General features: G+C 39.7%; 1 protein-coding gene across 3 annotated transcripts in view; it reads left to right on the top strand.

The window, feature by feature from the left end:
- bbs9 (Bardet-Biedl syndrome 9) overlaps window positions 1–26,891 on the top strand; it is a 284,565-nt gene that overhangs the window by 139,422 nt on the left and 118,252 nt on the right. For 2 of the 3 annotated variants that reach the window (XM_008112835.3, XM_062984296.1), the window contains exon 21: window positions 25,217–25,327. In XM_008112835.3, the coding sequence (XP_008111042.1) occupies window positions 25,217–25,327 (111 nt within the window). Of the gene's footprint in view, window positions 1–10,300; window positions 13,481–25,216; window positions 25,328–26,891 lie in introns of those variants that run through there. The other variant, XM_008112837.3, reaches the window with a different exon arrangement.

The following is a 26,891-nucleotide window of genomic DNA, read 5'->3' as shown; positions in this document are numbered from 1 at the left end:
GGGAAGCTGCTTGCTTGCTTGGGGGAGAGAGGGCTAAGTGACTGTTCTGGCTATAGGGGGTAGAGTATCTGTCTGTTGTTCCTGGTTTGATATTGTGTTGGGTTTTTTTTTGGGAAATTGGCTTGGGGCTTGTGGCAGAGTCCTTGCTGTGGCTTTAGGGAATTTTTATTTTCCAAAGGACGTCTGCGTTCCTGCAAGTGCAGAGCTTGGGGTGCTTTACTTTTCTACTCCAGAGGGAGTCCCTTTGCCTTTCTGTTTTCTTTTTTGGAATTTAGCAATCACCACATCAGCCCTTCTTTGCAATCCTGAAAGGGGGGGGGGACTTGAAAATAATAGTTTCCAAAGGACGTCTGCGTTCCTGCAAGTGCATTGCTTCCCTCCCGCTCCGTTTGTAATCCCAAGCCCCCGAGCTGAGTGTTATTGCAGCAATCACAAAGACACACATTGTTTTCAAACCTAAAGGGTACGTTGGAAGAAATAGTTTCCAAAGGACTTGGGGCACCCGCCAAGGCATTGCTTCCCTCACCCTCCATTTCTATTCCCAAGCCTTGGGCTGAGTTTTATTTGTGCAATCACAAAGTCAGACATTGATTTGATTCAATAGAGGGTCCACAGCAATTAATAGTTTCCAAAGGACGTTGCCAATCCTGTCAAGGCATTGCTTGGCGTGTGTTGCATTTCTAATCCAAAGTCCTCAGCCAGAGTTTCATTTTTGCAATCACAAGGTCAGCACCATTGATCAAAAGGTTCAAAGGCAATTTATAGTTTCCAAAGGACAGTGGCACTCCTGCCAAGGCATTGCTTGGCGTGTGCTGCGTTTGTAATCCAAAGTCTACACAAGTAGAAGAGGGACTTTTACAGTGATAAGAACCCAATTGAACAGGAAATAAGACTTTAAAACCAGGAACAGGTTTCTTCAAATATTGAAAAATAGTGTATTATAAAAAGTTATGAAAATTCGCCAAAAATCATAAGACACAGGAAACGTTCTGCAATTTGTTGAGCAGAGAGTGTGGAATGTGTTCTCCCACTGTACCAAATTTGATGAGGATAGCTCAAGAAATGAGGGTGGGAGAGCCCTGTAAAAGTCCCCCCCCCGGTTTCCTTTTTTTTTGCGATTGCGCATGTGCGTCCGCCATTTCAGAAACATTTAGAAACATTACGAATTTTTGGAAATATCCGAAAATTTTGGGTGAAAAATTCGGAAATAATTTCTATATCGAAGCACCGGCACCCCCTACTTTAGAAATGAGAATTGAAACATTTTTTCCATCGATCGGACAAGCCTAGTGAATAGTTATAATAACAAGGAATATGTAATGTGGAATAACTGGAATAATTCAAAGTCTGTGAAGGCATATCCACAGAGCTGCTTCAAACGAAAAAGAAAGAATCCACTAAAATTCTAACAAAAACCTGCCAACAAACATGGGTAAAAAATAATGTTGCAAAGACTGAAAATATTCTTTTGATTCCCAAGAAAGGGGACAACATTAGTAATTAGATAAAGGCAAAGGTTTCCCCCTGACATTAAGTCTAGTCGTTTCCGATTCTGGGGGTTGGTGCTCATTTCTGTTTTCTAAGCTGGAGAACTGCTGTTGTCCGTTGACATCTCCAAGGTCATGAGGCCAGCATGACTGCATTGAGCACCATTACCTTCCCGCTGGAGGAGTACCTGTTGATGTACTCATATTTAGATGTTTTCTAACTGCTATGTTGGCAAAAGCAGGGGCTAACAGCGGGAGCTCACCCTGCTCCCCAGATTTGAGCCACCAACCTTTTGGTCAGCAAGTTCAGCAGCTCAGCGGTTTAATCTGCTGTGCCCCTGGGGGCTCCGTATACCAGTAATTAGCGTAACCATTATATCATTTTATTTCCCAAGCAAACAAAGCATTCACAGGTTATGGCCCTTTAGAGTTTTAAATAGGTGCATTTTCCTTGCAAGTGTTATTCAGATATGTGAACGACGGTGTCATAGGTAAGTAGTTAACTGAGAGGCAAAGCTTTTCATATGTTTCTGCAGAGGTGTTTAAAGAGGTTCTTCTGAATAAGCACAGACTACACTATCATCAGCATATTAGAGTTTTATAACAGAAGTTGCTGGAGCCCCTGATGGCGCAATGGGTTAAACCCTTGTGTCGGCAGACTGCTAGCTTGAAGGTTGGGTTGCTGACTTGAAGATTGCCACTTCGAATCCAACCCGGGGAGAGCGTGGATGAGCTCCATCTGTCAGCTCCAGCTCCATGAGGGGACACGAGAGAAGCCTCCCACAAGGATGGTAAAACATCAAACATCCGGGTGTCCCCTGGGCAATGTCATTGCAGATGGCCAATTCTCTCACACCAGAAGCGACTTGCAGTTTCTCAAGTCGCTCCTGACATGAACAAAAAAACCCCCAAAAACCCAGAAGTTGCTGCGATCTTACTTTTGGCTTTCAGCCTGTGGAGGTTAAATTGCTTTCCATCTGTTCAGTATGTGATTTCTGGAAATCTGTGTCCTCATTGTGATAGACCACATGGATCCAGAATAGGTCTCCACAATCATTTAGAAACCCACAGCCAAAACTCTATATTTGGAAGACAGCTATACTCAGAGTGATCGGCTTTAGTAGTAGTAGGTAGGTAGGTGAAGTTCCATCTCTTCTTTTTATGCAGTTCTGGAGAAACAGTTTCTGTTCTGAATTTGGATACAGTAATATAGATGAGGACTAATAAAGTGAAACTTAGCCCAAGCAAGATCGCAGTACTATTAGTCGGTGGTTTAGTGACATGACTAAACCTGTTTTGAAGCTTACCAAAGGTCCAATTTCTGTTCTTTTCAGAATGTAGCAAAATAATTTAGGCTCATCAAGCCATGGGAGACTATCAGATGCCACTGTTGGTTTTTATGGAAGGTCACAAATTATGCAGGGTTTTAGAAGATTTTTCGTAATCTATTGAAATTTACTTGATTGATTCAAGCATTTTAAATAGCAATCAGTGATGCAAATGGGTAGAATTCTGTCTAAATTTTAACCTTCTAGAAATCTCTGGATTCCAGCAGTGCGCAAATATTTCCTAATCTTGTGGAGTGGTATGACATACTGTACATTGCACATTTATTTGATTTTATGAACCTAGTATTAAGAAGAAAAGCATATTGACATGTAACCTTGAGAAAGTTAGCAAAATGCCCACAGGGAGTATTGGTTTAAGGAAGAGAACCTAAACTAATCTTCAACACTTTGAAAATAACTTTTAAAAACCCCAACAGATCAGTTGGCATTTACTTTGTCTTTTCTGTCTGTGCTTTTCCTGCTTTTCTATCATCACATATGATATAGTGTTAGTTCCTTTGCCTTTATATACAGACTACCCCAGAGTCTGAAATGCACTATAGTACATTAAAGAAAGGGAGAAAAAAACTTGCAGAAAATATATAGCTGTTATTCAGTAGAATAATTTAGAAAAGTGTATTAGTGGGAAACAACTATTTTTGGAGCTTTCCTTGGAACATTCTGGTCTTCTGGGGGTTTTCCAGTGCAGTGACCAACAACTTTATTATTTGAAACACCTCATTATGAACTGTACCCCGGCATAATAGTCTATTTTGTTACAAACTGAAGGAAAATAATGTATTATTCTTGTTCCCTGATAGAAATTGAGATTGGAGCCACTGCCTAATTTCAGATCAGTCTGTTAATTTGAATCATTGGTCTCTTAATTTGAATCAAACAATGAACTGCTTAAAGATGTCATTTCAACTGATTTCAGTATAAAATGATATGGCTGTTAAGGATTTCTTATAAAAATACTTCCTGACAAAGTGCATTGTATAGGGACAGCTAGACTTAGTGTTTACTGTACTATGGACATGTCTTTGCTAATTAGATTGTGCCCTCTGGTAAACTGGTCCATTTTCTAATGATGGATTTGTTTACTTTATGTCAGAAATAATAATTTGATGTTAAACCTATTAGGGATACGCATACACAGAATTTGTCTTTCTCCTTGTTCTCATATCAATGCCTGCAAGGATAGGGAGGTTAAAATTTCTTTCTGCCCACTGAGATATAGGGATCGGGCAAGAAAAGCTCTATTCCTATAGCCCCCAGTGACCTCATTAATGTCCACATCATTTGGGGGAGGAAATATAACATGTCCCATCTCTAACAATCCCAACTGTAATAGCTGTTTCCCGACAATCACAGTATTATCAGATACTTGTGGGGAAGGCATCTAGAGCCTCTTTCCCACTCCATAGTAATCCCAATGAGAACTGATTGTTCTGTATACTAAGAATGTGAAAAGTGGCAGACTGGGTTACATCATTGGGATGGGGAAGAAATTAAAGACTCTTAAGTACATCCTACACAATGATCCCAATCAAGATTATTATCCTATTGCTGTTAGCATTAGAGCAAGAGCAGCTCTTTTCCCCCTTCCATGTAGCTAATCATCTAGGCATCAGCGAAGGGTGAATGGGTTTCCCTTGAACTTTATACTAACCTGGAAGAATGAAGAGAGGGGAATTATCAACATATGGTGAAGAAAAATACAAGATTTCAAAAGTGGGCTTAAAACTGTTTTTAAGATTTAGCTCAACTGTTGATCAGGGCCTAATATTGCAACATTTAGTAGAAAAATATTCCTCTCCCTCCCGGGGAGCACTTTACTCAGCCTTTATAGATTTTAAGTCTGCATTTGACTCAATCTCAAGAAACAGACTTTGGAGCAAACTTGAGACCACCAATATAGACAGGCACCTGCTGGCTCTCATTCGCAGCCTCTATGAAAAAACACATTTGCGAGTGAGATGTAACCGCAAAGACCATATGACTAGACCAATACCCTCATTTACGGGAGTAAAGCAAGGTTGTGTTCTTGCTCCCACTTTGTTTAATATTTATATTAACTCTCTGGTGAACTCACTCTCAGAAATAAACCCTCACCCCCCTAAATTGGATGGGAGAGCAAAATCAGTTTTACTTTATGCAGATGATGCAGTACTTTTATCATTAACATGTTTTGGGCTGAGGCGGCTTCTAAAAACGTTAAATGTGAACAGCTAGCAATTAATTATGACAAATTAAAAGTGCTAGTCTTTACTCAGAAAAGATGTTCACACCGCTGGCAAATAAATGGTCACCCAATAGAACAAGTCAAGCTGTATAAATATCTAGGAGTTATTTTCCAGTCCACCGGTTCCTGGAAAGCCCAAGTGTCCCATACTATAGCAAATGTCCAGCGAAGTTACAACTCACTTATGTCATTTTTTTATGGTAAAGGCGACCAGCATGTACCTTCAGCAGGTCAAGTTTTTAATGCTAAGATCATGCCACAAATGTTATATGGAGCACAATTGTGTGCATTCAAAAGTGTCAAGGCTTTAGAAGCCATTCAGACAAAATTCTTGAGAAGCATCTTTAGTCTTCCAAGCTGTGTGCCTAATGTAATCTTGCTACTAGAGATGGATCAGATCTCTGTCGAGTCTCGGATCTGGATATATAAACTAAACTTTTGGTTAAAGCTGATGTTTTTCCCTAAAGGTTTGGCCCCATTGACCCTTACTGATCGATTTCATTCAAGATGGAAAAGACTAGTTGATGAGAAAATCCTAAAACTGGGATTCTCAGCAAACACCATTGTAACCATGGGCTACACAAAAGCCAAAGAAAACATACGACAGCGTATCTGGGACACTGAGCTGCAGGGCTATCTAGGCGCAGCTTCTGTGCTTCCAGTCTTTAGGGACAGTGGGAGGTTGCTTCTTCCTGCAGAGTACTTAGATAACCTTATTATCCCAAAACATAGGAAGGCCTTCTCTTTTGCTAAATTCAATGTACTCCCTTCAGCTGTACTTGAGGGAAGATATAACAAAGTACCATACAATGAATGCCTATGTCCCTGTGAGGCCGAGGCAGTGGAAACTGTGGAGCATGTCTTGTTGTACTGCTCTTTTTACCGAGACCTTCGTAAACACTTTATAAATCCAGTTTTAGAAAGTTTACCAGGGAGATCTGTAAGGTTTTATGTTGATTATCTTTTGGCAGACCAAAACGCCGAAATTACTGCCAAAGTTGCTAGCTTTTGTGCAGCAGCGATAGCTTGTTGGTGCAAGATGTTGCCACAGTTTTAGAAGGTTTTAATATTTACTTGAGCATTTACCTTTGCCATTTTAGCATATAAATGTTTTATACCGTTTTAACTACCATATTCAATACTGTGTTTTAACCTTGTTCTTCACTGTGTTTCTTAATATCTAATTGTATACGTTTCTACGCTATTCTGATGCTTGTACATTTTCTGTTGCTGGTAATTGACTGTAATTAATATATATCACATTTGAATGTTTTTCAAGGGCAATTTAATCATTTCCATCATTGTAGAGCAAAGATGGACTTGTACACTGTTTGATAAAGAGCCTGACACTTGTTTTGGTTGGTACTTTGGAGATTTCAGGTTTTTTCTTTGATTCTGCAGATTAAGTTCCTTTGCCTGAATGATATTTCCGCTTTAGGCTTTTCCTCAGGCGAAGGGGTATATTGCGAATGGAACACTACCAAAGTGTAATTTCACCTGACCACGAGGCCCTTTTCCTTCCTACATAGGACAAACAACTAGGTCTTTATACAAACGATTAAATAAATACAAATCTGACAGCAGCAATTGAAAACAAAAGGATAGATGGCTTGAAAATTGCCATTCTTCTTCAACAAAATATCTTTAAGGAGATACACATAAAGGAATTGGCTAAACTAGACATTATTAGAAAATGTTATTCAGTTTGTCTGAATTGAGAAAATGCTCTTTTCGTCCTGTGAAATAAATAAAGAGGATTTTGCACTGAAACTTTTCTAATGTCCTTGTAATACTGATCAACAACAACACTTCAAACTTGTGGATTATTTAACAGTTATAAGCTTGCTTTAATTTACTTTTAATTTTTGTTTTGTTTTCTGTTTAATCTTGGTACTGAATGATATGCTTCCATAGTATTTTTTATTTAAATTGAACCTTATTTTTTCCCTGGTGGAATTTCCCTTACTTGGAAACTGTTAATGGTTCAATAGAGGAAGATCTAGCAGTCTAAACGAATTGAAGACTTGTATTCGTTATTTATTTGTTCACTAGCTTTAATTATTCCATAGCAATATTTCAGGAATAAAGAAAGCAATTCTTGTCTCCCTTGCAAATACTGGTTTTGATTATTGCTGTTGAATGCTTGCCAGTAAAAAAATTTCTCATGTTTTTATATTCCCGATGTCTCCCTCAAGGCAGTATGCATTCAGAATGCAAGCTGGAGAAGGAAATGGTTAGGAGAGGAAGGAGAGCAAATCCACACATTCTACAGTAACACCTGTAGCAGTCTTTTATACAGTTTATCTTTGGTAAAGTGAAGTTAATGACAGTGATATTAGCATTTAAACCACCTATCCAGTGGGAAGTGCATTGTCTTCTTTTGATTGTTGGAAAAATTAGGAGCGCCTCTCTCACTTTAGTGTTGTTTTAGCTAATAATTGACAATTAAAATATAATTTATCAAAGCTCAAGCTTGAGTATACAAATCCTTAACATGAATGTACAATAATAACTGGTTTCCAACCATTTTAAATTAGTATAGCATTCTGGAGTATTTGGCATGGACTGATCAGACTATTTTCTCAGTTCACCTCTCCCTTAAAAAGTGCCTTAACCTAAAGTGATTTTTCATAACCACAAGTTAAAGGAAAATGGAACCTTTCTAGGTCTAGTATAATCGATCACGTGGGGACATGAGAGAGGCCTCCTACAGGATGGTAAAACATCTGGGCGTCTCCTGGGGAGTGTCCTTGCAGACGGCCAATTCTCTCACACCAGAAGCAACTTGCAGTTTCTCGAGTTGCTCCTGACACGATGAAAAAAAAGGATAAACCATTCCTTTGTTCCGATTAGAATGCAATATATAGTAGTTTGGTGCATTGTAATCTTTAAAATTAAAAAATTGTGTTACAGTCTTATGATTTCATTCAAGACAAAGTGGCTTTTAGGTAATCAGGATAGCTTCTGAAAAGTGAAGGTAAAGTTATTTCATCTTCCACCATGCTTTACTGAGATACTACTGAATGTTTATTGTACTGATACTGTTTATAAAGAAAACAGCTATTATATCTATTATTTAGAACTTTGCTTTTCTGTGCCATTCATCTGAGATACCATATGTTTTCAGCCTCATTTTGGAAAGGGGGCCAAAAACCTTAAAACCATGTTAAACTCTTGCAGTGTCTTGCTTATTCAAGGATGATGGTAATTTAGGGTAATTTAATAAAGCCTCCGGTGGCCTAGGGGATAAAAGTCTCATGACTTGAAGGTTGGGTTGCTGACCTGAAGGCTGCCACGTTAGAATCCCACCCGGGGAGAGCGCGGATGAGCTCCCTCTATCAGCTCCCTCCTGCAGGGACATGAGAGAAGCCTCCCATAAGGATGGTAAAACATCAAAACATCCGGGCGTCCCCTGGGCAACGTCCTTGCAGACAGCCAATTCTCTCCCTCCAGAAGCAACTCCGGTTGTTCCTGACATGAAAATAAAAAATGGTAATTTAGTAATTTCAAAGAAGAATTTACATACATAAATACTTTTCTTTGATGCAGCAACTGCTGTGTCCATTATTTTTTGATGGAATGTAGCCCTAAGAATTTGAAGCCTATTAAATGCACAGTATACTTTCTCCTAAAGTAGATTCCTTTGGTGTTTACTAATAGCGGCACAAATCAAAGAAGCCATACGTTTTCTAATATCTAATAATTAATTGGAAAGTACTAACACTTTGCGTAACAAATTACTACTTTTCAGTAACACTAGATCATTTCTACTTTAACCTGGAATACTGTGTCCAATTTTGGGCACCACAGTTGAAGGGAGATGTTGACAAGCTGGAAAGCGTCCAGAGAAGGGCAACTAAAATGATTAAGGGTCTGGAGAACAAGCCCTATGAGGAGCGGCTTAAAGAGCTGGGCATGTTTAGCCTGCAGAAGAGAAGGCTGAGAGGAGACATGATAGCCATGTACAAATACGTGAAGGGAAGTCATAGGGAGGAGGGAGCAAGCTTGTTTTCTGCTGCCCTGCAGACTAGGACACGGAACAATGGCTTCAAACTACAGGAAAGGAGATTCCACCTGAACATCAGGAAGAACTTCCTCACTGTGAGAGCTGTTCGACAGTGGAACTCTCTCCCCCGGGCCGTGGTGGAGGCTCCTTCTTTGGAGGCTTTTAAATAGAGGCTGGATGGCCATCTGTCGGGGGTGCTTTGAATGCGATTTCCTGCTTCTTAGCAGGGGGTTGGACTGGATGGCCAATGAGGTCTCTTCCAACTCTACTATTCTATGATTCTATGATTCTAATTTTCTGTCCAGAAACACTTTCATGGCAGCTAACAATTAAAAAAATCTCGAATGTGAATTAAATACTTAACAACCAACAACCCATAGCAAAGTAAAACAAGATTCCATAAAACAGCAGCACTGGCATAAAATTTGTCGTTAACGGCTGTCAAGTCAGTTCTTGACTTATACTTATCTTATCCTCAGAATGAGAAACCTTCAAGTCACCCCATCAACAGCCCAATTCAGGTTTTACAGATTCATCATTAAGATTTCCTTGAGTCTATCTATCTGGAATGCAGCCTTCCTCTTTTCCTACTGCCTTCTATTTTAGTAAGCATTTTCTAGCAAATCATTTTTTTTTTCATCCTGGTTTCTAGGGAGAATTCAGGCATGATTTACTCTATGACCCATTTACTTTTTTTTTCATTTCTAAGACACACTTTCCCGCCATATAACTTCTAAAACCAGGGTGCATCATAGAATTGTGGGTGATATCTGCCTGTCTATCTATCAATCTCACTTTTTTCTTTTGGCAGTATTGAGATTAGAGTGTATTTTGCAATTGATGGCATCTTAGAATTGAAGAAATATGTTATTTGTGTTTTTAGCTGTTTAGACTTCCTCTCCAGCAACACATTCCTATCTGCTTTCTTCATTGTCCAGATTTCACAGTCTTAGAAATGAGAAATATAGTGATGTGGACAATTCTAACTTTAGTAATTCATTGCTATATCCTTACGCCTCAGGATCTTGTCTAGTTGCTCATAGCTACTCTTCCAAATCCTAGTCCTCTTTTGATTTCTTGATTGCAGCCGCCGTTCTGATTAATGACTGAACCAAGATATGAGAAATCTTGAAATATTTAAATATAATGTCTTTGGCTTCTAGCTAATGTATACCATAGAATTATGCAGAAGCATCTAGTGATGTCTAAAGAAGTATTCTCTTTAATCTTCCAGGATGTGTCTGTGGTCAACTTCTGGTGGAATGTTTAGCAGAAGATGGAGGCCTAGAGAGAACAATTCTGTAGGCACCGGCAGGTCCTCCTGCAGGATTCTGTGATATTCAAAAGCTCTTTGCATATAAGTGAAACCACATTCAACACTCATGTAATAAGCAGGCCTATGTAGTCTATTTTTCCCTACTTACAGGTTGCTGTACAGTTGCAGTTAGGATTTTGAACTTATTAACATGTGTTTAAAATGTGTCCTGAAATATATAAAGAGTTTTATTAGTTCTCCTGTAAGGATGGATGTCTCTTTCTCTGATGTTTCAACTTTGAGCATTACACCTTGCATACTCCTTGATATACTCTAGTCTCTTGGCAGTCTTAGTACAGTAGAGTCTCACTTATCCAACATAAACGGGCCAGCAGAACGTTGGATAAGTGAATATGTTGGATAATAAGGAGGGATTAAGGAAAAGCCTATTACACATCAAGTTAAGTTATGATTTTACAAATTATGCACAAAAATATAATGTTTAACAACAAATTTGACAGAAAAAGTAGTTCAATACGCAGTAATGCTATGTAGTAATTACTGTATTTACGAATTTAGCACCAAAATATCACGATGTATTGAAAACATTGACTACAAATATGCGTTGAATAATCCAGAACGTTGGATAAGCGAGTGTTGGATAAGTGAGATTCTACTGTATTTCTGAAATACTCAAATCTCATCACATTAAGTTATACATCTAAGAGAAGAAAACAAGTGAAGATAGTGCCCTGGTACTATAAACCTCAAGAAATGGGCTCCTGTCAATATCTCTGCTGTTGTATTATGAACCACCTGAAACTTCAAATGTGTTTCCAAAAGTGATTCCCATTTAGAGCTGGAGGAACACACTCCTGATTTCATAGCTGGAGGACTTAAAGTTGTATTGATGTGAGGATGGCTATATTTCTCAGTCTACACATATATTTTGTTGATCAAGTATGAAGAAGTATATATGTCAGGAAATATCTATCAAGAAAGAGATGCGGCTTTGATAAAACACCTTTAAGAGGTTGTTCTAATCAATACCATTCTAGGAATAAATTGATTTCCCGAGCTCATTTCTTTATTTGTGTCCGGATTAATTCTTCTCTATAACTTCCTTTCAGAGCTAGGGCAGTTCAGGCAGATACTGCCGATGAGGCTTTCAACAGGAGGGCTCCCACCTCAGTCAGAATTGATGTGTGCTGTGCAAATGACCTTGTTATTAGAAATATTGAAACAAGAAAACAGCATGCCTAAAGAGTCAACCCTAAACAGTTAGCTACCTGACATGCCAAGGTCAGGTTGTTAATATTTTCCAAGTAGCTGATGAGAGTTCTTGTTGCATGCAAGTTATTTGATAAACTGGTAGATTATTTTTAACATTCTTGATTATATGGAAGATCTAATCACTGGGCAAACTTTAAGGGGCATGCCTGGTTTTCCCCAGTCTTTGGCTATGTACAGTAGAACCCCAGTTAACCGAGATTCAGTATTATCCGAGGGGCCACTGGGGGCACCCCTCCCCTCCCTCTTCTTCTCTCCAGTGAAAGGAGCCCTCGCCCCTCTCCAGTGAAAGGAGCCCACGAGTGCCGCTGCCTAGAAGCTCATGGGCTGCTTCCCAAGGGGCAAGTGCTCTGCCCAGGGAAGTAGGCCACGAGCGCTCTGGCCTCTCCCTCTCCTCTCACGAGAAACTGCTCCTTCGCACCAGAGGAGAGGAAAAGGCAGGGCGCTTCCTCCTCCCTCTGCTCTCGTGAGAAGGAGCTCGTTCGCGCAAGAGGAGAGGAAGAGGCGGGGCGGTTCCTCCTCCCTCTCCCTCTCCCTCTCCCTCTCCCTCTCCCTCTCCTCTCGTGAGAAGGAGCTCCTTCTCACGAGAGGAGAGGGAGGGGGAGGAAGAAGCGTCCCAGAAGGGGCCTGCGATCGTGGCCTGCTTCCCTGGGCCGGGGCACCTGCCAAAGGGAGAAGTTTCTTCCCTTCGGCTGGCGCTTGGGCCTTTAAGAGAAGCGCGAAGTGTGTCACTAGGCAGTGGCATGCCTCACGCTTCCCTGGGTCAAAGCACCGGTCGAAGGGAGGAAACTTCTCCCTTCTGCCGGCGCTTGGGCCTTTAGAGAAGCGCGAAGCATGTCGCTAGGCAGTGGCGCACTAAGCGCTTCCCTGGGTCCAAGCGCTTGCCGGAGGGAGAAGCTTCCTCCCTCTGCTAGGCGCCTGGGCCTACAGATCCGGTTATCCGATAAATCCGGGTATCCAAGATTCGGTTCCGCCCATTTAAATCGGATAACCGGGGTTCTACTGTACCTCATGACTCCTTGCTTCCAGTCATTGATTTCAGAATATTTGAGGCCTTGTTATTAGTTAGTTCATGGATAACCTCAGCTACATATGCATGACTTCAATTGGACTAGCTCTGCTTTCCCCAACAGTAGTTTTTTCCAAATACATATATCTTTGTTGGTAGCCCCCAGAGTTCAGGATTTGCCTAGGGTAGGATATCACCAGTAGCAGTAGGCTTTTTTTTAGGAAACCAGTTATATATGTCCACCATACAAATGAGCAAGCGCTTAAACCCTTATACGACCTTGGTCCAGACTGTTTGTATCTTCCCATATAAGTCTGTCTGAGTTTAAAGAGGCAGCTCATCCCACTGCATTCACAGACAGGTATGAATGTGAGAGGGAGTCCTCTTGATAGCTGCTCCTAAACTCTGGAACTTCCTTTCTTAAGAGGGCTAGAGTAGCTTCCCATTTGCAATTATCTCATCAACAGATAAAGATTTATTTATTTCAAGAAGGCTGTGGGAACTGTTTTATAGAAAAAAGGGCTTTCCTTGGTGTTTATCCTTTGCTTGTAAATGGAAATGTTTCAAACTGTTTTAATTCTACAGACAGTTTAATGCCATTTAATCCCATTTCGGCCCATTTCGGCACATTCTGCACTTTGCCTGGGTTCTATGAATTAGTCTCCTGTGTTAATATTGTATGTTTTATGTTGATTTTAACGATTGTTTTTACTGTAATTGATGTTTTTATTGGATAATTGTTTCATTGCTGTGTTTTGATATTTGATTGTTTTATCGGGCAAGACCCCATGTAAGCCGCCCCAAGTCCCTTCGGGGAGATGGGGCGGGGTATAAAAATAAAGTTATTATTATTATTATTATTATTATTATTATTATTATTATTATTATTATAATATAATTCTTGGATGTTTTCTGTAATTTTTCAGGTAGCTTTACATGTTATCTCTTCTTATTGTGTAAACCATCTTGAATCCCAGCTTTGGGGGGAAATTTGGTTGTAAAAATGATACAATATAATTTTATTTATTTATTTTGTGTCAAAAGCATGGTATAATAAATAAGTTTAAAAGCGATAAAATAAAATAATCACAATCAGCTAAATAGTTTAAAATCAAAAGTGGGCAACAGCAACCGCATTTTCCGTAGCTTTAAACAACTCCTCCTCCGTGCATGAGGCAGGGCATAGTGGGCAAGCATACATATGAGGAGTTGTTTGTTCAGCTCCACAGTCACACAAGGTGGAGGATTCCTCCAGGTAGTGCCATCTTGCCAGGTTGTCTTTTGATCTGCCCACTCCGCTTCTCAGTCTATTTAGGGACTTCCAAGTTGCCAATTCTTGGTTTGCCCCTGGAAGCAAACCCCCATGGGTGGCCATCCAATTGGAATTGCCTGGTTTAGCTGCCCAGAGGGATACTTTTTCTGTTGGTGGGGGAACATCAAGAGGAGTGGTGGTTCTCATGAAGCTTTTCCTTGATTTGAGTCTGCTGGGAGGAAGCTGATAGTCATGTCTATTAATATAGGTTTGTCACTTGCTAAGAAAGAGCTATTAGCCAAAATGTCTGAGGACATCTCTTGTGACATCTTATACAATATAATAACACCCCTGAAGAATCTTAAATCAGGAAGGTTTTTGTATATATATTTTTCTAGAATCAGCCAAACATTTTGTTTAATATATTTGTTGTTCTGTAATTTTCCATTTCATCTAGAAGAAAAAGGATCATAAGGGTCATATGCAAGCTACTTGCTTTTTATGGATTTAATGTACGTGCTCTGTCTGTTTTCTACCATAATTGAATAAACACAAGTTTTGCTTTCAGAAGTACGCAAATCATGGAATGATGGAAACTTGCACTTGCCTCCTGAATAGTACAGAAACCACAATCATCATGTTATGTATGCAATAAACCAATACTGTCCAGTCATTCTCAGTTTTATCTCCTTAATCTGTTTGATTAAAGCACCATACAGTTATTCTTCTTGTCCTTTTGATTGTTTCACTTCCCAGAGCTTGGTCACAATTTAGTCATGAAGTCCGATTTTATTGAGATTTTTCATTCCAAAAAATACGGGTACAGGATCAAATCTGCTAATCCATTTCTCTCTTCCTTTGGCAATTTTGGCTTCAAAATTTCTATTTCCGTAAAATTTAGAGGTTATGGAATTGGTTGGAAAATTATTCTGATTCAGATCGTTTTTCTTTTAAGGTCTAGGGCAGTGGTTCTCAACCTGTGAGTGCCCAGATGTTTTGGCCTTCAACTCCCAGAAATCCTAACAGCTGGAAAACTGGCTGGGATTTCTGGGAGTTGTAGGCCAAAACACCTGGGGACCCACAGATTGAGAACCACTGGTCTAGGGGCTTGATGTAACTTCCCCTCTTGATACTATAATTGAATAAGTATGACATTAAACTTTATTTCATTTTGTACTTCATAATTAAAATATGGTGATTACATCCTTCATGGATATTGCTTCAAGATAATACATTTGCCATCAATTTTGTGTTCATTAGTGCATCACCTGCAAAGATCCTTCCCACATCTTTCGCCAACATAAAAATTACTTCTAAAAATTGTATTAAAATAAGTGAAATTTCCTTAGTTGTAAGATTATGGAAACATTTTTTTTCTTGAGCTGCAAATGGTGAGTCCTTTCTGAACAGTCCAACCTTGTGCTTATTCATATACTGTTACAGTATTGTGTGTTTTCTTTAGCTTGTGGAATCTTGTCATTTATTTGAGAATCTTAGTATTCATAAAGAAGCACAGTAGCAAATAAATTTTCACCCTTGCTTTAGGGGAAATTAAAGAACGTGAAGCCTGTAGGAAAAGCTTTAAAAATTGAATAAAAACATCACTCAGCTCTAAATTAAATTAAGCCAATAATATTAAATTTACAGGGGCCTGTTTTTTTCAATATGTTTCCTTCATAACTCATTAAAAAGACCTTTTTCCTACATAGAGAATACTGGCCACAAACAATTTGATTTACATTTCAGGCACAATGTCACATCAAAATAGTCAACTTCATGTTAATTTGATTTGTAAAAAGCACCCATTTAGGTATCAGACACTGTGTTCTTATCCATTCCCAAGGTAACATTTCAATGATGAACGCACATCTGTAACAACAAGTACTCTTATCCTTTCAGATGATTTGCTGCTTCCAACGTAATCTGCCATTTCCCACCACTCTATAATCGCTTTACAGGATGAGAACCTTTTTTTTTTTTGCTTTGTGAAAAGATGTGGTTATGTCAGTCTATTCCAGAAAAAGCAGGAGAATCCTGTATCACTTTCATGGCATAAGTCTAATAGTCACTGTAGTCATGGTTATAATATTTTTGGTCAAAGGAGCCAGTTTATCTTTGAATACTGCTGGAATACTGCCTTTATATGTATTGGACTTATACTGAAGCAATGTGCTTGACTGGAATACTGCCTTTATATGTATTGGACTTATACTGAAGCCATGTGCTTGACTCCTTCTGAGACTCCATTAGGAAGCCGTGTGCTTGGCTCTTTGCTGCTCTGCTATTGCTTTGAAAGGCTATTGTTTTGACTGATTGCTGGCTGCCTGTTGAAGCTTTCTGAGCCAGAGGCTGAACTCAAGTGGCAGTAGGTTCATACAGAAGTGAGGAGGCAAGAAGTCAGCTTTGCTCCTTGCTTCAGGTAGGCCCTGTCTGAGAGTGCATTTAAAAGCTTGGATTGTGTTGACTCTTTCCTTGGATTGCATTAGGAAGCTGTGTGCTTGGCTCTTTTCTTAGATTGCACTGGGAAGCCGTGTGCTTGATTCCTTCTGAGACTCCATTAGGAAGCCGTGTGCTTGGCTCTTTGCTGCTCTGCTATTGTTTTGAAAAGCTATTGTTTTGACTGATTGCTGGCTTCCTGTTGAAGATTTCTGAGCCAGCGCGAAACCACCCCTACACTAACACATAGTTACAGTACAATCAATTTAAAAAACCACATTAAAAACACATACACAGGGAGGTGGATAGCAGTCTGCCCAATAACGCACACTATAAGGATCCTGCTTGGTAACTTCACTCACCAAGAGATGGAACAAAAGCAAAAACGTGCCATCGCATGCACAAGTTGTGGCATGTTTAGCTTCTTTGCACAACAACTATTCAACTACATCTGCACCAAGTGTAAACAGATGATTCTGATGGAACAGAGGATCCAACAACTCGAGGACCGTATTAAGACCCTTAAGGACATTCAGGAACGCGAGCTCTTCTTGGACACGGCACAACACACTGTTCTAGATACGCCACCCGCATCACACCAACACTACCATGATCAGGAACTTTATGGGGAGATCAACACGCATGTAGACAACCCTCAGGCTTGGAAGGAGGTCACTCGTAGAAAGAGACAAAGGACCAGGCAGCCTCCACAGAATTCATCTGCTCAGCTTGACTTACAAAACAGATTCCAAATTCTTACACCACTAACATCTGATCAGGAAACACATCTTGTGGAGGACCACAGTTACCTAGATACCGCTCAGTGGGCCACCCTTGATCAATGCGTGGGGGATAGCCTTGACGGGGACGATGCATTACCACATTCACACATACACAATCATGCAAATGTTCCATCTCCAATCTTAGACCAGGAGCAACAGGAACATCCTTGGGAGAGGGATGGGCTCTTTGATGCATCTCAATGGATTGTCATTGACGAATGCACTGGGGATGTTGAGGAGGAGGACAACACTTTACACCTACACAATCCACTTCAACAGGAACACTTTTCAGCGGACCTACACACTAGCTTGCACAAAAGAGACCTTGTCAATCCTCAAAGGAAACAGGTCTTGCTAGTAGGCGACTCTCTCCTTAGAGGAACGGAAGCCATCATTTCCAGACAGGATGGGATGGCTTGAGAAACATGCTGCCTCCCAGGGGCAAAAGTACACCATGTCACTCAGATGCTTACCAGGCTCCTAAAGCCCCATCACCCTCCCCCCTCATGTTGATTCATGTAGGAACAAATGATACAGCTAGGCATGCCTTTCAAAAGATCACAAATGATTTTCAAGCTCTTGGAACAAAGCTAAAACAAAGTAATGCACATGTGGTCTTTTCATCTCTTCTCCCTGTTGTATGATGTGGCTCTGCGAGGGCCAGAAAAATTGTACAGGTCAATAACTGGCTCAGAAAATGGTGTCAGGAGGAACGCTTTGGCTTCCTCAACCATGGCCTGCTTTTCGAGGAGGAAGGCCTACTGGCAAGGGATGGGGTGCATCTCACACAAGTAGGAAAACACCTTTTTGCTCACAACTAGCAAACTTCATCAGGCACACTTTAAACTAGGTCAGCCGGGGGAGGGGGACAATAGCCTTGCGAACAGTATTTTACCCATGACCATAGGGAATCGCCATAAGGCTACATGGAGGGTTGCACAAGCACAACAAGGACCAATTACCAAGAACACAGTAATCCTAAAGGAACAGCTCAGGGGAAGGTCCCAGGGGCTTACATGTCTTTACACTAATGCACAGAGTATGGGGAATAAACAAGACGAATTCCAACTTTTAGCACAACACCACACTTACGATGTCATAGACATCATTGAAACATGGTGGGATGCCACCCATCACTGGAATGAAGGTTATAATCTTTTTCACAGAAACAGAACAAAGGGAAGAGGAGGGGGAGTAGCCCTATATGTCAAAAACATTTACGTTGCAGAAGAGATGCAAGATGGCAATTCGGGAAACCAACTTGAAAGCATCTGGATAAGAATCAAGGGAACTGGGACTCAAAATGATCTCGTCGTGGGTGTCTACTACAGACCTCCGAACCAGGATGAAGAACTTGATGAAGCCTTCTGTCAGCAGCTGACCAAACAGGCACAAAGAAGAGAGATAGTAGTCATGGGTGATTTCAACTATCCTGATATCTGCTGGAAAACAAACTCGGCCAAGAGTACAAAGTCCCAACAAATTCCTCACTTGCCTTGCAGACAATTTTATGGTCCAGAAGGTAGAAGAGGCAACAAGGGGATTGGCTACAAATACGGAGGACCTGTGGTCGGATCCTTAGGGGAAAGTGACCATGTGCTCCTCCAGTTTGCAATACAAAGGAAGGCCGAAATGAAAAAAAGTCAAACCCGCTTTCTGGACTTTAGGAGAGCTGACTTCCAAAAAATGAAGGAAATACTGAGCGGCATTCCATGGAAGCCATTACTAAAAGACAAGGGAGATAAGGACGGAAGGGAGTTTTTCAAAAGTGAAATACTCAAGGCGCAAATGCAAACAGTGCCAACAAAGAATAAAAACAAGACAAGTGCAAAGAAGCCATAATGGATGTCCAAAGAACTTCTAACTGGGCTCAGACTCAAAAGAGACATGCAGAAGAAGTGGAAAAGGGGAGAAATAACCAAAGAAGAATTCAAACGTATAGCCAACTCCTGTAGGGAAAAGGTTTGCAAGGCTAAAGCGCAAAACGAGCTCAGGCTTGCCAGAGACATTAAAAACAATAAAAAGGGCTTCTTTGCTTACGATGGTAGGAAAAGGAAGAACAAGGAGGCAATAGGGCCTCTGCGAGGAGAAGATGGGGAAATTCTGACAGGGGATAGGGAAAAGGCAGAACTATTGAATGCCTTCTTTGCCTCAGTCTTCTCACAAAAAGAAAGCCAGCCTCAACCTCAGCAACATGGAGGGATGAAGGATTGGGGGAAATCCAACCCCAAATAGGGAAAAAAGTCATCCAGCAATACCTGTCTGCTCTTAATGAATTCAAGTCTCCAGGGCCAGATCAACTACGCCCAAGAGTATTTCGGAACCACTAGCAATTATTTTCGAGAGTTCTTGGAGAACAGGAGAAGTCCCAGCAGATTAGAGGAGGGCGAATGTGGTCCCTATCTTCAAGAAGGGAAAAAAGGACGACCCGACCCAAACAATTACTGTCCAGTTAGCCTCACGTCAATGCCAGGCAAGATTCTGGAAAACATAATTAAGGAAGTGGTCTGCAAACACTTAGAAACAAATGCGGTCATTGCTAATAGTCAACACGGATTTACCAATAACAAGTCATGCCAGACTAATCTGATCTCTTTTTTCGATAGAGTTACGAGTTGGGTCGATACAGGGAATGCCGTGGATGTAGCGTACCTGGATTTCAGTAAGGCCTTCGACAAGGTCCCCCACGACCTTCTGGCAAACAAGTTAGTCAAATGTGGGCTAGGCAAAACTACGGCTAGGTGATCTGTAATTGGCTAAGCGAACGAACCCAAAGTGTGCTCACAAATGCATCTTCTTCATCTTGGATAGAAGTCATGAGTGGAGTGCCGCAGGGTTCCGTCCTGGGCCCGGTTCTGTTCAACATCTTTATTAACGACTTAGACAAAGGGTTAGAAGGCACGATCATCAAGTTTGCAGACGACACCAAACTGGGAGGGATAGCTAACACTCCAGAAGACAGGAGCAGAATCCAAAACGATCTTAACAGATTAGAGAGATGGACCGAAACTAACGAAATGAAGTTCAACAGGGACAAATGCAAGATACTTCACTTCGGCAGAAAAAATGAAATGCAAAGATACAGAATGGGGGATGATGCCTGGCTCGACAGCAATACGTGTGAAAAAGATCTTGGAGTCCTCATGGACAACAAGTTAAACATGAGCCTACAATGTGATGCGGCGGCGAGAAAAGCCAATGGGATTCTGGCCTGCATAAATAGAGGTATAGCGTCTAGATCCAGGGAAGTCATGCTATCCCTCTATTCTGCCTTGGTCAGGCCACACCTGGATAAGGTTAAAGGTAAAGGTAAAGGTTTTCCCCTGACATTAAGTCATGTCTGACTCTGGGGGTTGGTGCTCATCTCCATTTCTAAGCCGAAGAGCCGGTGTTGTCCGTAGACACCTCCAAGGTCATGTGGCCGGCATGACTGCATGGAGCACTGTTACCTTCCCGCCGGAGCAGTACCTATTGATCTACTCACATTGGCATGTTTTCGAACTGCTAGGTTGGCAGAAGCACCTGGAATACTGTGTCCAATTCTGAGCACCACAGTTGAAGGGAGATGTTGACAAGCTGGAAAGCGTCCAGAGGAGGGTGACTAAAATAACCAAGGGTCTGGAGAACAAACCCTATGAGGAGCGGCTTAAAGATCTGGGTATGTTTAGCCTGCAGAAGAGAAGGCTGAGAGGAGACATTATAGCCATATACAAATATGTGAGGGGAAGTCATAGGGAGGAGGGAGCAATCTTGTTTTCTGCTGCCCTGGAGACTAGGACGTGGAACAATGGCTTCAAACTACAGGAAAGGAGATTCCACCTGAACATCAGGAAGAACTTCCTGACTGTGAGAGCTGTTCGGCAGTGGAACTCTCTGCCCCGGAGCGTGGTGGAGGCCCCTTCTTTGGAGGCTTTTAAGCAGAGGCTGGATGGCCATATGTCGGGGGTGCTTTGAATGAGATTTTCCTGCTTCTTGCAGTGGGTTGGTCTGGATGGCCCGTGAGGTCTCTTCCAACTCTACGATTCTATGATTCTATGAGTTGAATCTGCAAGTAGTTTTCATTCACAGAAAGCTTTTGCTCCAGGAGTTCAACTGGATAGGGGGCCACCTACATGGGCCACATATGTCAGTGCTGATTCAGAGTGGAGTTAAAAGGGGAGGATGAAATTGGTAAATATATCATAATAATAATTGTTATTTATATTATTATAAATAATAATAAAATAGAAGTGTAACTTTTTTTTTCTTTTACCATGAGTTGTATTTTCTAGGTAGAAATTTAAGATGCATTTCCAACAAAGAGCAAATTCTAGATCCATGCTATACTGTATTTATGTATTTCGGTTCAATCTTATTTTTTAAGATATCAAAATTTAGTGATTTCATTTACACTTTCAATGAAAGAAATGTATGATTGGTACCACCTGAAATCTTTGAAATTTGTTTCACAACATTTTCCAGGCATAATGGACCAAACACAGACTTGTTTTTTTAAGCGGGGGGAGGGGGGTGTTGTGAAAAAACAACAACCAAGTTTGCTTTCTGGCCCCAAACTTGTGCAGAAACATTTGGGATGTCAAAATATCAATATCCTGTTTTTCTACCTGGCAACTGGCCTCCAAATTGAGAAATGAGAAGAAAACACACAATATTATGGTTTGGTTGCTGTGAGTTTTCCGGGCTATATGGCCATGTTCCAGAAGCATTCCCTCCCAATGTTTCATCCTCATTTATTTTCAGAGGTTGTGAGGTCTGTTGGAAACAGGGCAAGTGGGGTTTATATATCTGTGGAGATTGGGAGAAATATATTGGTGGTTGGGAGAAGGAACTCTTGTCTGTTTGAGGTAAGTGTGAATGTTGCAGTTGGCCAGTTTGATTATGGTTACTTGGTTACTTTTAAAAAACACAACAAATGGCTATCTGATAATGATGTATGAAGAAGCAAGATCAACACTTACTCTTTCCTCAGTGTTAATATCTGATGCTATTCCAGCTACAACCTTTTTTATTTGCTTCACATTGTCTGTAGGGATCCCTCCCTCCATGCAGTAGCCCCAGGATCAGGACTAACCAAAGCCAAGTACCACCAATTTTTATTTTGTCTTCAGACCTGGTATGCTTTCTTGAGTAATCTGAAGTATCATTTATGATTACTGAAGTCATGTAGGCAAAGCTGGTAAGATTTATAATAAATTTATATAGATTTATGATAAATTTATTCCCAGTCCTTTTTTATAGTCGTTATAGGGAGATAATTGTGTTATTATTGGCTTTCCTGCATCAGATCTTTTGTTTTATACATAGTTTCTCCATATATTCAGTGCCTCAGTCCAATCTAAAGAGTATGTTACTGTTTTGCAAATGAGAAGCTATTCCTGAACCAATTACTTGCCGTAAGACACTTGGTAAGGTCATATGAATCCAAGACTCTCCGATATGAATGAGAAAATAGGCAGGCTTTGTATCTTGTGATGGAAGTTGTTAACATGTTAAATTTTTAAAATGAGGAGCCATTCAATCTCAATATAAAAAGCAGAAGAGGTTTTCTGGGTATGTTGTTATAATGTCTTTTTTGCCTTTTCATGGATGTTGAAACAATTGTATTACAAACCTGCAGTGAAGTTACCATATATCTGTATATCTCTATATAACTTGTTCACTTTCAATATAGGTCTTTTTCCAAAGCAAGCACAAAAAGTGGTGTTGAACACAGTAAATGAAAATAAACAAGAGAAGTTCTGTTTCCCTCCATGAATAAAGTTCACAATTGCTTGGCTGTTGCTTTATTAATGTTATAAGATATCAAACAGTTTTGCTGACCACGGCTTGCTGTCTCTGTTTATCACAGCTGATAAAAGATCTGTACTGTCAAACAGGAATTTAGCTATACAGAAAAGGAGAAAAGCGGGAAAAGAATGGGATCATAATACAATAACATATTCTGAAGGTTATCCTTTCTTGCCAACAATTAATGGGGAAATTCATTTTATGATTTTTTTTTTACAGACCTACATCTGGAGAACTTTTCAACTTGAATCTTTTCCAAAGCGTTGGATTTATGTGCCAATCTCCCCCTCCTATCATTTAGCTTATTCTTATTATATATGAGTTGTTTCAGTTGTTAGCAGATGCAAATAATTTTTGCTCTGTTTTGCAGTCCTTTGGGTAGGAAACCTTCCTCAATAGCCATCTTCTACATTCTGAATAATTAGATAATAATGTAAAACTTGTACAGGAAAGAAAGCTGAAACGCTGATCTAGTTGAGATAGCTGTTTTTGAAGGCTGATAGCTGAATGTGTAATATGTTCAGTACTTGTCTGAAAACAAGGCTCATATGTATAGCGTGGTTCCTAGTTTGAAGCAGAGCAATGTCATATTCCCTATAGCTCATACTTCATTCTGACTGTTGCCAAGCCAAAGCCCCCAATTGAGCTCTGCGATGGACCTTATTCTGCAATGCTGGTGAAGATTAGATTGACACTAAACTGTATTTTTCTTGGTGCCAAATTAAAGCATTCCTATTTTCCTAGCCATTTGGAGATCTGAAATTTTAAAGCATAATTAAAGTCAGAGTTCAAGTTGATGTTTTGCTAGAATTTTCCAATTTGTTAAAATGATATAATAAGGATAGAACACACTTTAAAAAACTGTATGTTCCTTTTTTACTGTATGCTCTGTGAAATGATCTAAAGTTATGTGCTAAAATAATTTTAGCATTTTCAGACTTGAAAAGGTTACTTTATTATAGTTCTTAGAATCCCCCAGCTAGTATGGGCTATGCTAACTTGGAGTGAGAGAGAGGAGTTTGTGAATTGCACTCCAATTGTTTACCGCCCATACATTTTTCAAACAAGGAAATAAAGTTATTGCTTATCTGTAAAAGGAAAGTTAGACAATGGGGAGAACATGCTATTTCCTTTTAATATTGCCACGTTTTGACAGTATTGTTTGGCAAGTATATCCAGATATGTCTTTGACATCAAAACCAAAATCAGGATTCCAGCCAGTGCCTTGGGGCAAAGTGACATTTTAAAAAAAGTGCTAAAGTCACCTTGGATGGAAAAATTGTGCTGGTGTCTAATGAAATACTTTGGTATATAAAGTATTAATTTTCATGGCTATATATAACCTTTGGGATTTGAGTTTTCAAAATAAGCTTTCAGAATTTTCGTGTACACAGAAACTTTATATGTGTTAATGAGCTACGTGACATTTTATTCATAATCTCACTGTTAGGAAAGATCATTTTAAGGGTGTTATTTTTATGAATCTTTCTTGCTATGTTCACAATGTTTTATCTTGGGTTTTATCTGAAAAACAAGAGTTCCATACATAAGAGGCTTGAAGGAATCGTTTCCACATTTTTCTTTAAATAAATTCCTTTCACACAAGCAAGGAGGGATGTAGATCAACATGACTGTTGACAGTATATTGTGTAGAAATGCTTTATGTTCATGTAATTGTCAGCTAAACGTGACAAGTTTTTAGCTTCAGTTTTTAAAATCTGTTTTAAAATATACCAGATTTAGCTGTATACCTGTTAAGGAAGAACAATCTGGACATTTGAACTCATGACCTACTATGATAAATAAGGAAGGCTCAAAAGTGCCATTCTTTCCCTTGTGATAATACAGTGCATTGTCCTTTTTACTCCTCCTCCTCAGTCCACACCGAGGTGATAGATATAGATATATCTGAGATTGTACCACTTCAAGATTCAGGTTGGTGTTCAAATAACAGCTCTCCATAGCTTTAAAATCCGATACACATACATATATAAAAACACACTGGAAAAATGCAGTCCCTTCTTTTGCTAACACCCTTCTTTGAAATTATAGGAGTCTTTTTGGAGAGCAGGATCTGCTAGTTCTAGATGATACTGGCTTGCAGCTCCCAGACAGAGAACAGCTGCTTGTGAACAGAGGCAGCCTGGATCTTGTGTCCTCACAAAGACACTAGAAATGGCAAAATGTTTTGGCTTGCTCCTACAATATTTTTGCCAATAATAATTAAAGAACAGTTTATTCTTATTATATGTTTTGTAACACTAGTGATTTTGTGAATGTATCATTTCCTTTTTTGCTTTCTAAATTATTTCCTATACAAATATTTTATTTTAACATAGGTGGCTGTGCTACCATACTAGAGTCTGACCTTGAAGAAAGATCAGCCTCACAAGATTCCCCAGCCATGTTTACCAATCACAGGCAGCTCATGAAGCAGAAGACCAAATCTGGTAAGAAAAAATATATTTATCAATATTTTAATATGTGTATGAGAGGTGTCTGATTTTTTTTGAAGTTCTCATCAGCTGTTTGTTAAGAACATACCCAGACATGGCAGCCTAATGGAGACTTTATATCCACATATTTCAGCTTATATTTCATAAAGTGTTAATTACATATTTCTGCTCATTATATTTTAAGAGCAATTATTTCTGAACTTTTCTTACTTAATCCTTTAATGATATGCCTGAACTTTAAATGCATTTGGTTTTCTTGCCAAACTTGGGGATTGGTTTCACTCATGCATTGGACAGTTTGGCAAGTTAAGGTGTTTAAAAGAAGTTCTGGAAAGGAAAGTTATCCATAAGTGGTTTCCTACATACTGTATTTAGGATGCAAGCCTAAATGATAGTTGCAGTACATTTCAGGAATGTAAACAAAGGGTGCACTGTAGTGCCCTACTTCACATATATGCCAGTTTATTACAGTGCCCTTTTGATACACTAAAGGTATGATAATGTAAAAGTCAATTAAGCTGCCACACGTTGTTGGAATGAAGCTGTCACACAGTGTTTTAGCTTGACCCTGCGACCTGTACGACCCTTTCCATAGTCCTATTAGCAGTACCTCCAGAAAATGGTGAAATGTGGGGTTATCACATCTCTTGAAAACCATCAAATATATTGTGTTCTGAAATGGACTGTATTCTTATAGTTAAACTGCTGCTACTCTGTGGTGGGATATAAATACAGATTAGTGAGTATTAAATATTACAGCCTGGTTGTAAACTTGTCAGTCAGCTCTTTGCATTTGAAAAGTCACTTGTCTGGCAAATGTCCTAATACCTAAATATAAACCAGCAATCTGTCTGAAGTGGTTTCAGGATGACTTTTCTTCATTTTTTTCTTTAAAAATATTTTTTCAATTTAGTTGATAGTACCTACAGCGTTACTTAAGGAATATCTAGAAATTTATTTCATCTTAATTCCTGTTGCAGTCGTATTGTTAATTTAAAACATGCTATCTGCTTCATATATTTCTTCATTACTGTATGCAGTACCCCAGGTAAATGAAATGTTCTAATTTACATCCATGCATTTTGAACTCGATACTAGATGAGGTCTTGAAAATTGACTACTTGCACTGAATTGTTTATGATTTGGTTACCCTAATCTATGCTGGAAAAAAGACAAGGGAGTGTGTGACCCTGCTTAATCTTTTTGATGGTACTTGTATCCAGTACCATAATCCCTTGTGTCAGAGGACTGGCTGTCCAAAATAGGATCTAGTGGTACAGATGTTCAATGTTTTGTCTTCTATCTGGCTCCACGTGTGATGCTGGGAAGCTCAGTCCAGACTAGAGAGGTTTTTTGTTAGGTTGCTCATTCGGTTGTGAAGATGATATTCAATCAGCTTTGTATGGAGCTAACTTCCCTAAAGCTCAATTTCACAATTTTGGTGTGCTGATGTACTGAAAAATATTGGTGGATGTTGAAACATGTACCACCTGTTTATAAAATATCTGTGGTTCCTTCCAGACCGGCATAATGTCTTGGTCATTGATACTCACTATTA

Source organism: Anolis carolinensis, chromosome 6, assembly GCF_035594765.1.
Source record: "Anolis carolinensis isolate JA03-04 chromosome 6, rAnoCar3.1.pri, whole genome shotgun sequence".
In the NCBI taxonomy this organism is placed as follows: domain Eukaryota; kingdom Metazoa; phylum Chordata; class Lepidosauria; order Squamata; family Dactyloidae; genus Anolis; species Anolis carolinensis.
This window is presented reverse-complemented; position numbering and strand designations above follow the sequence as displayed.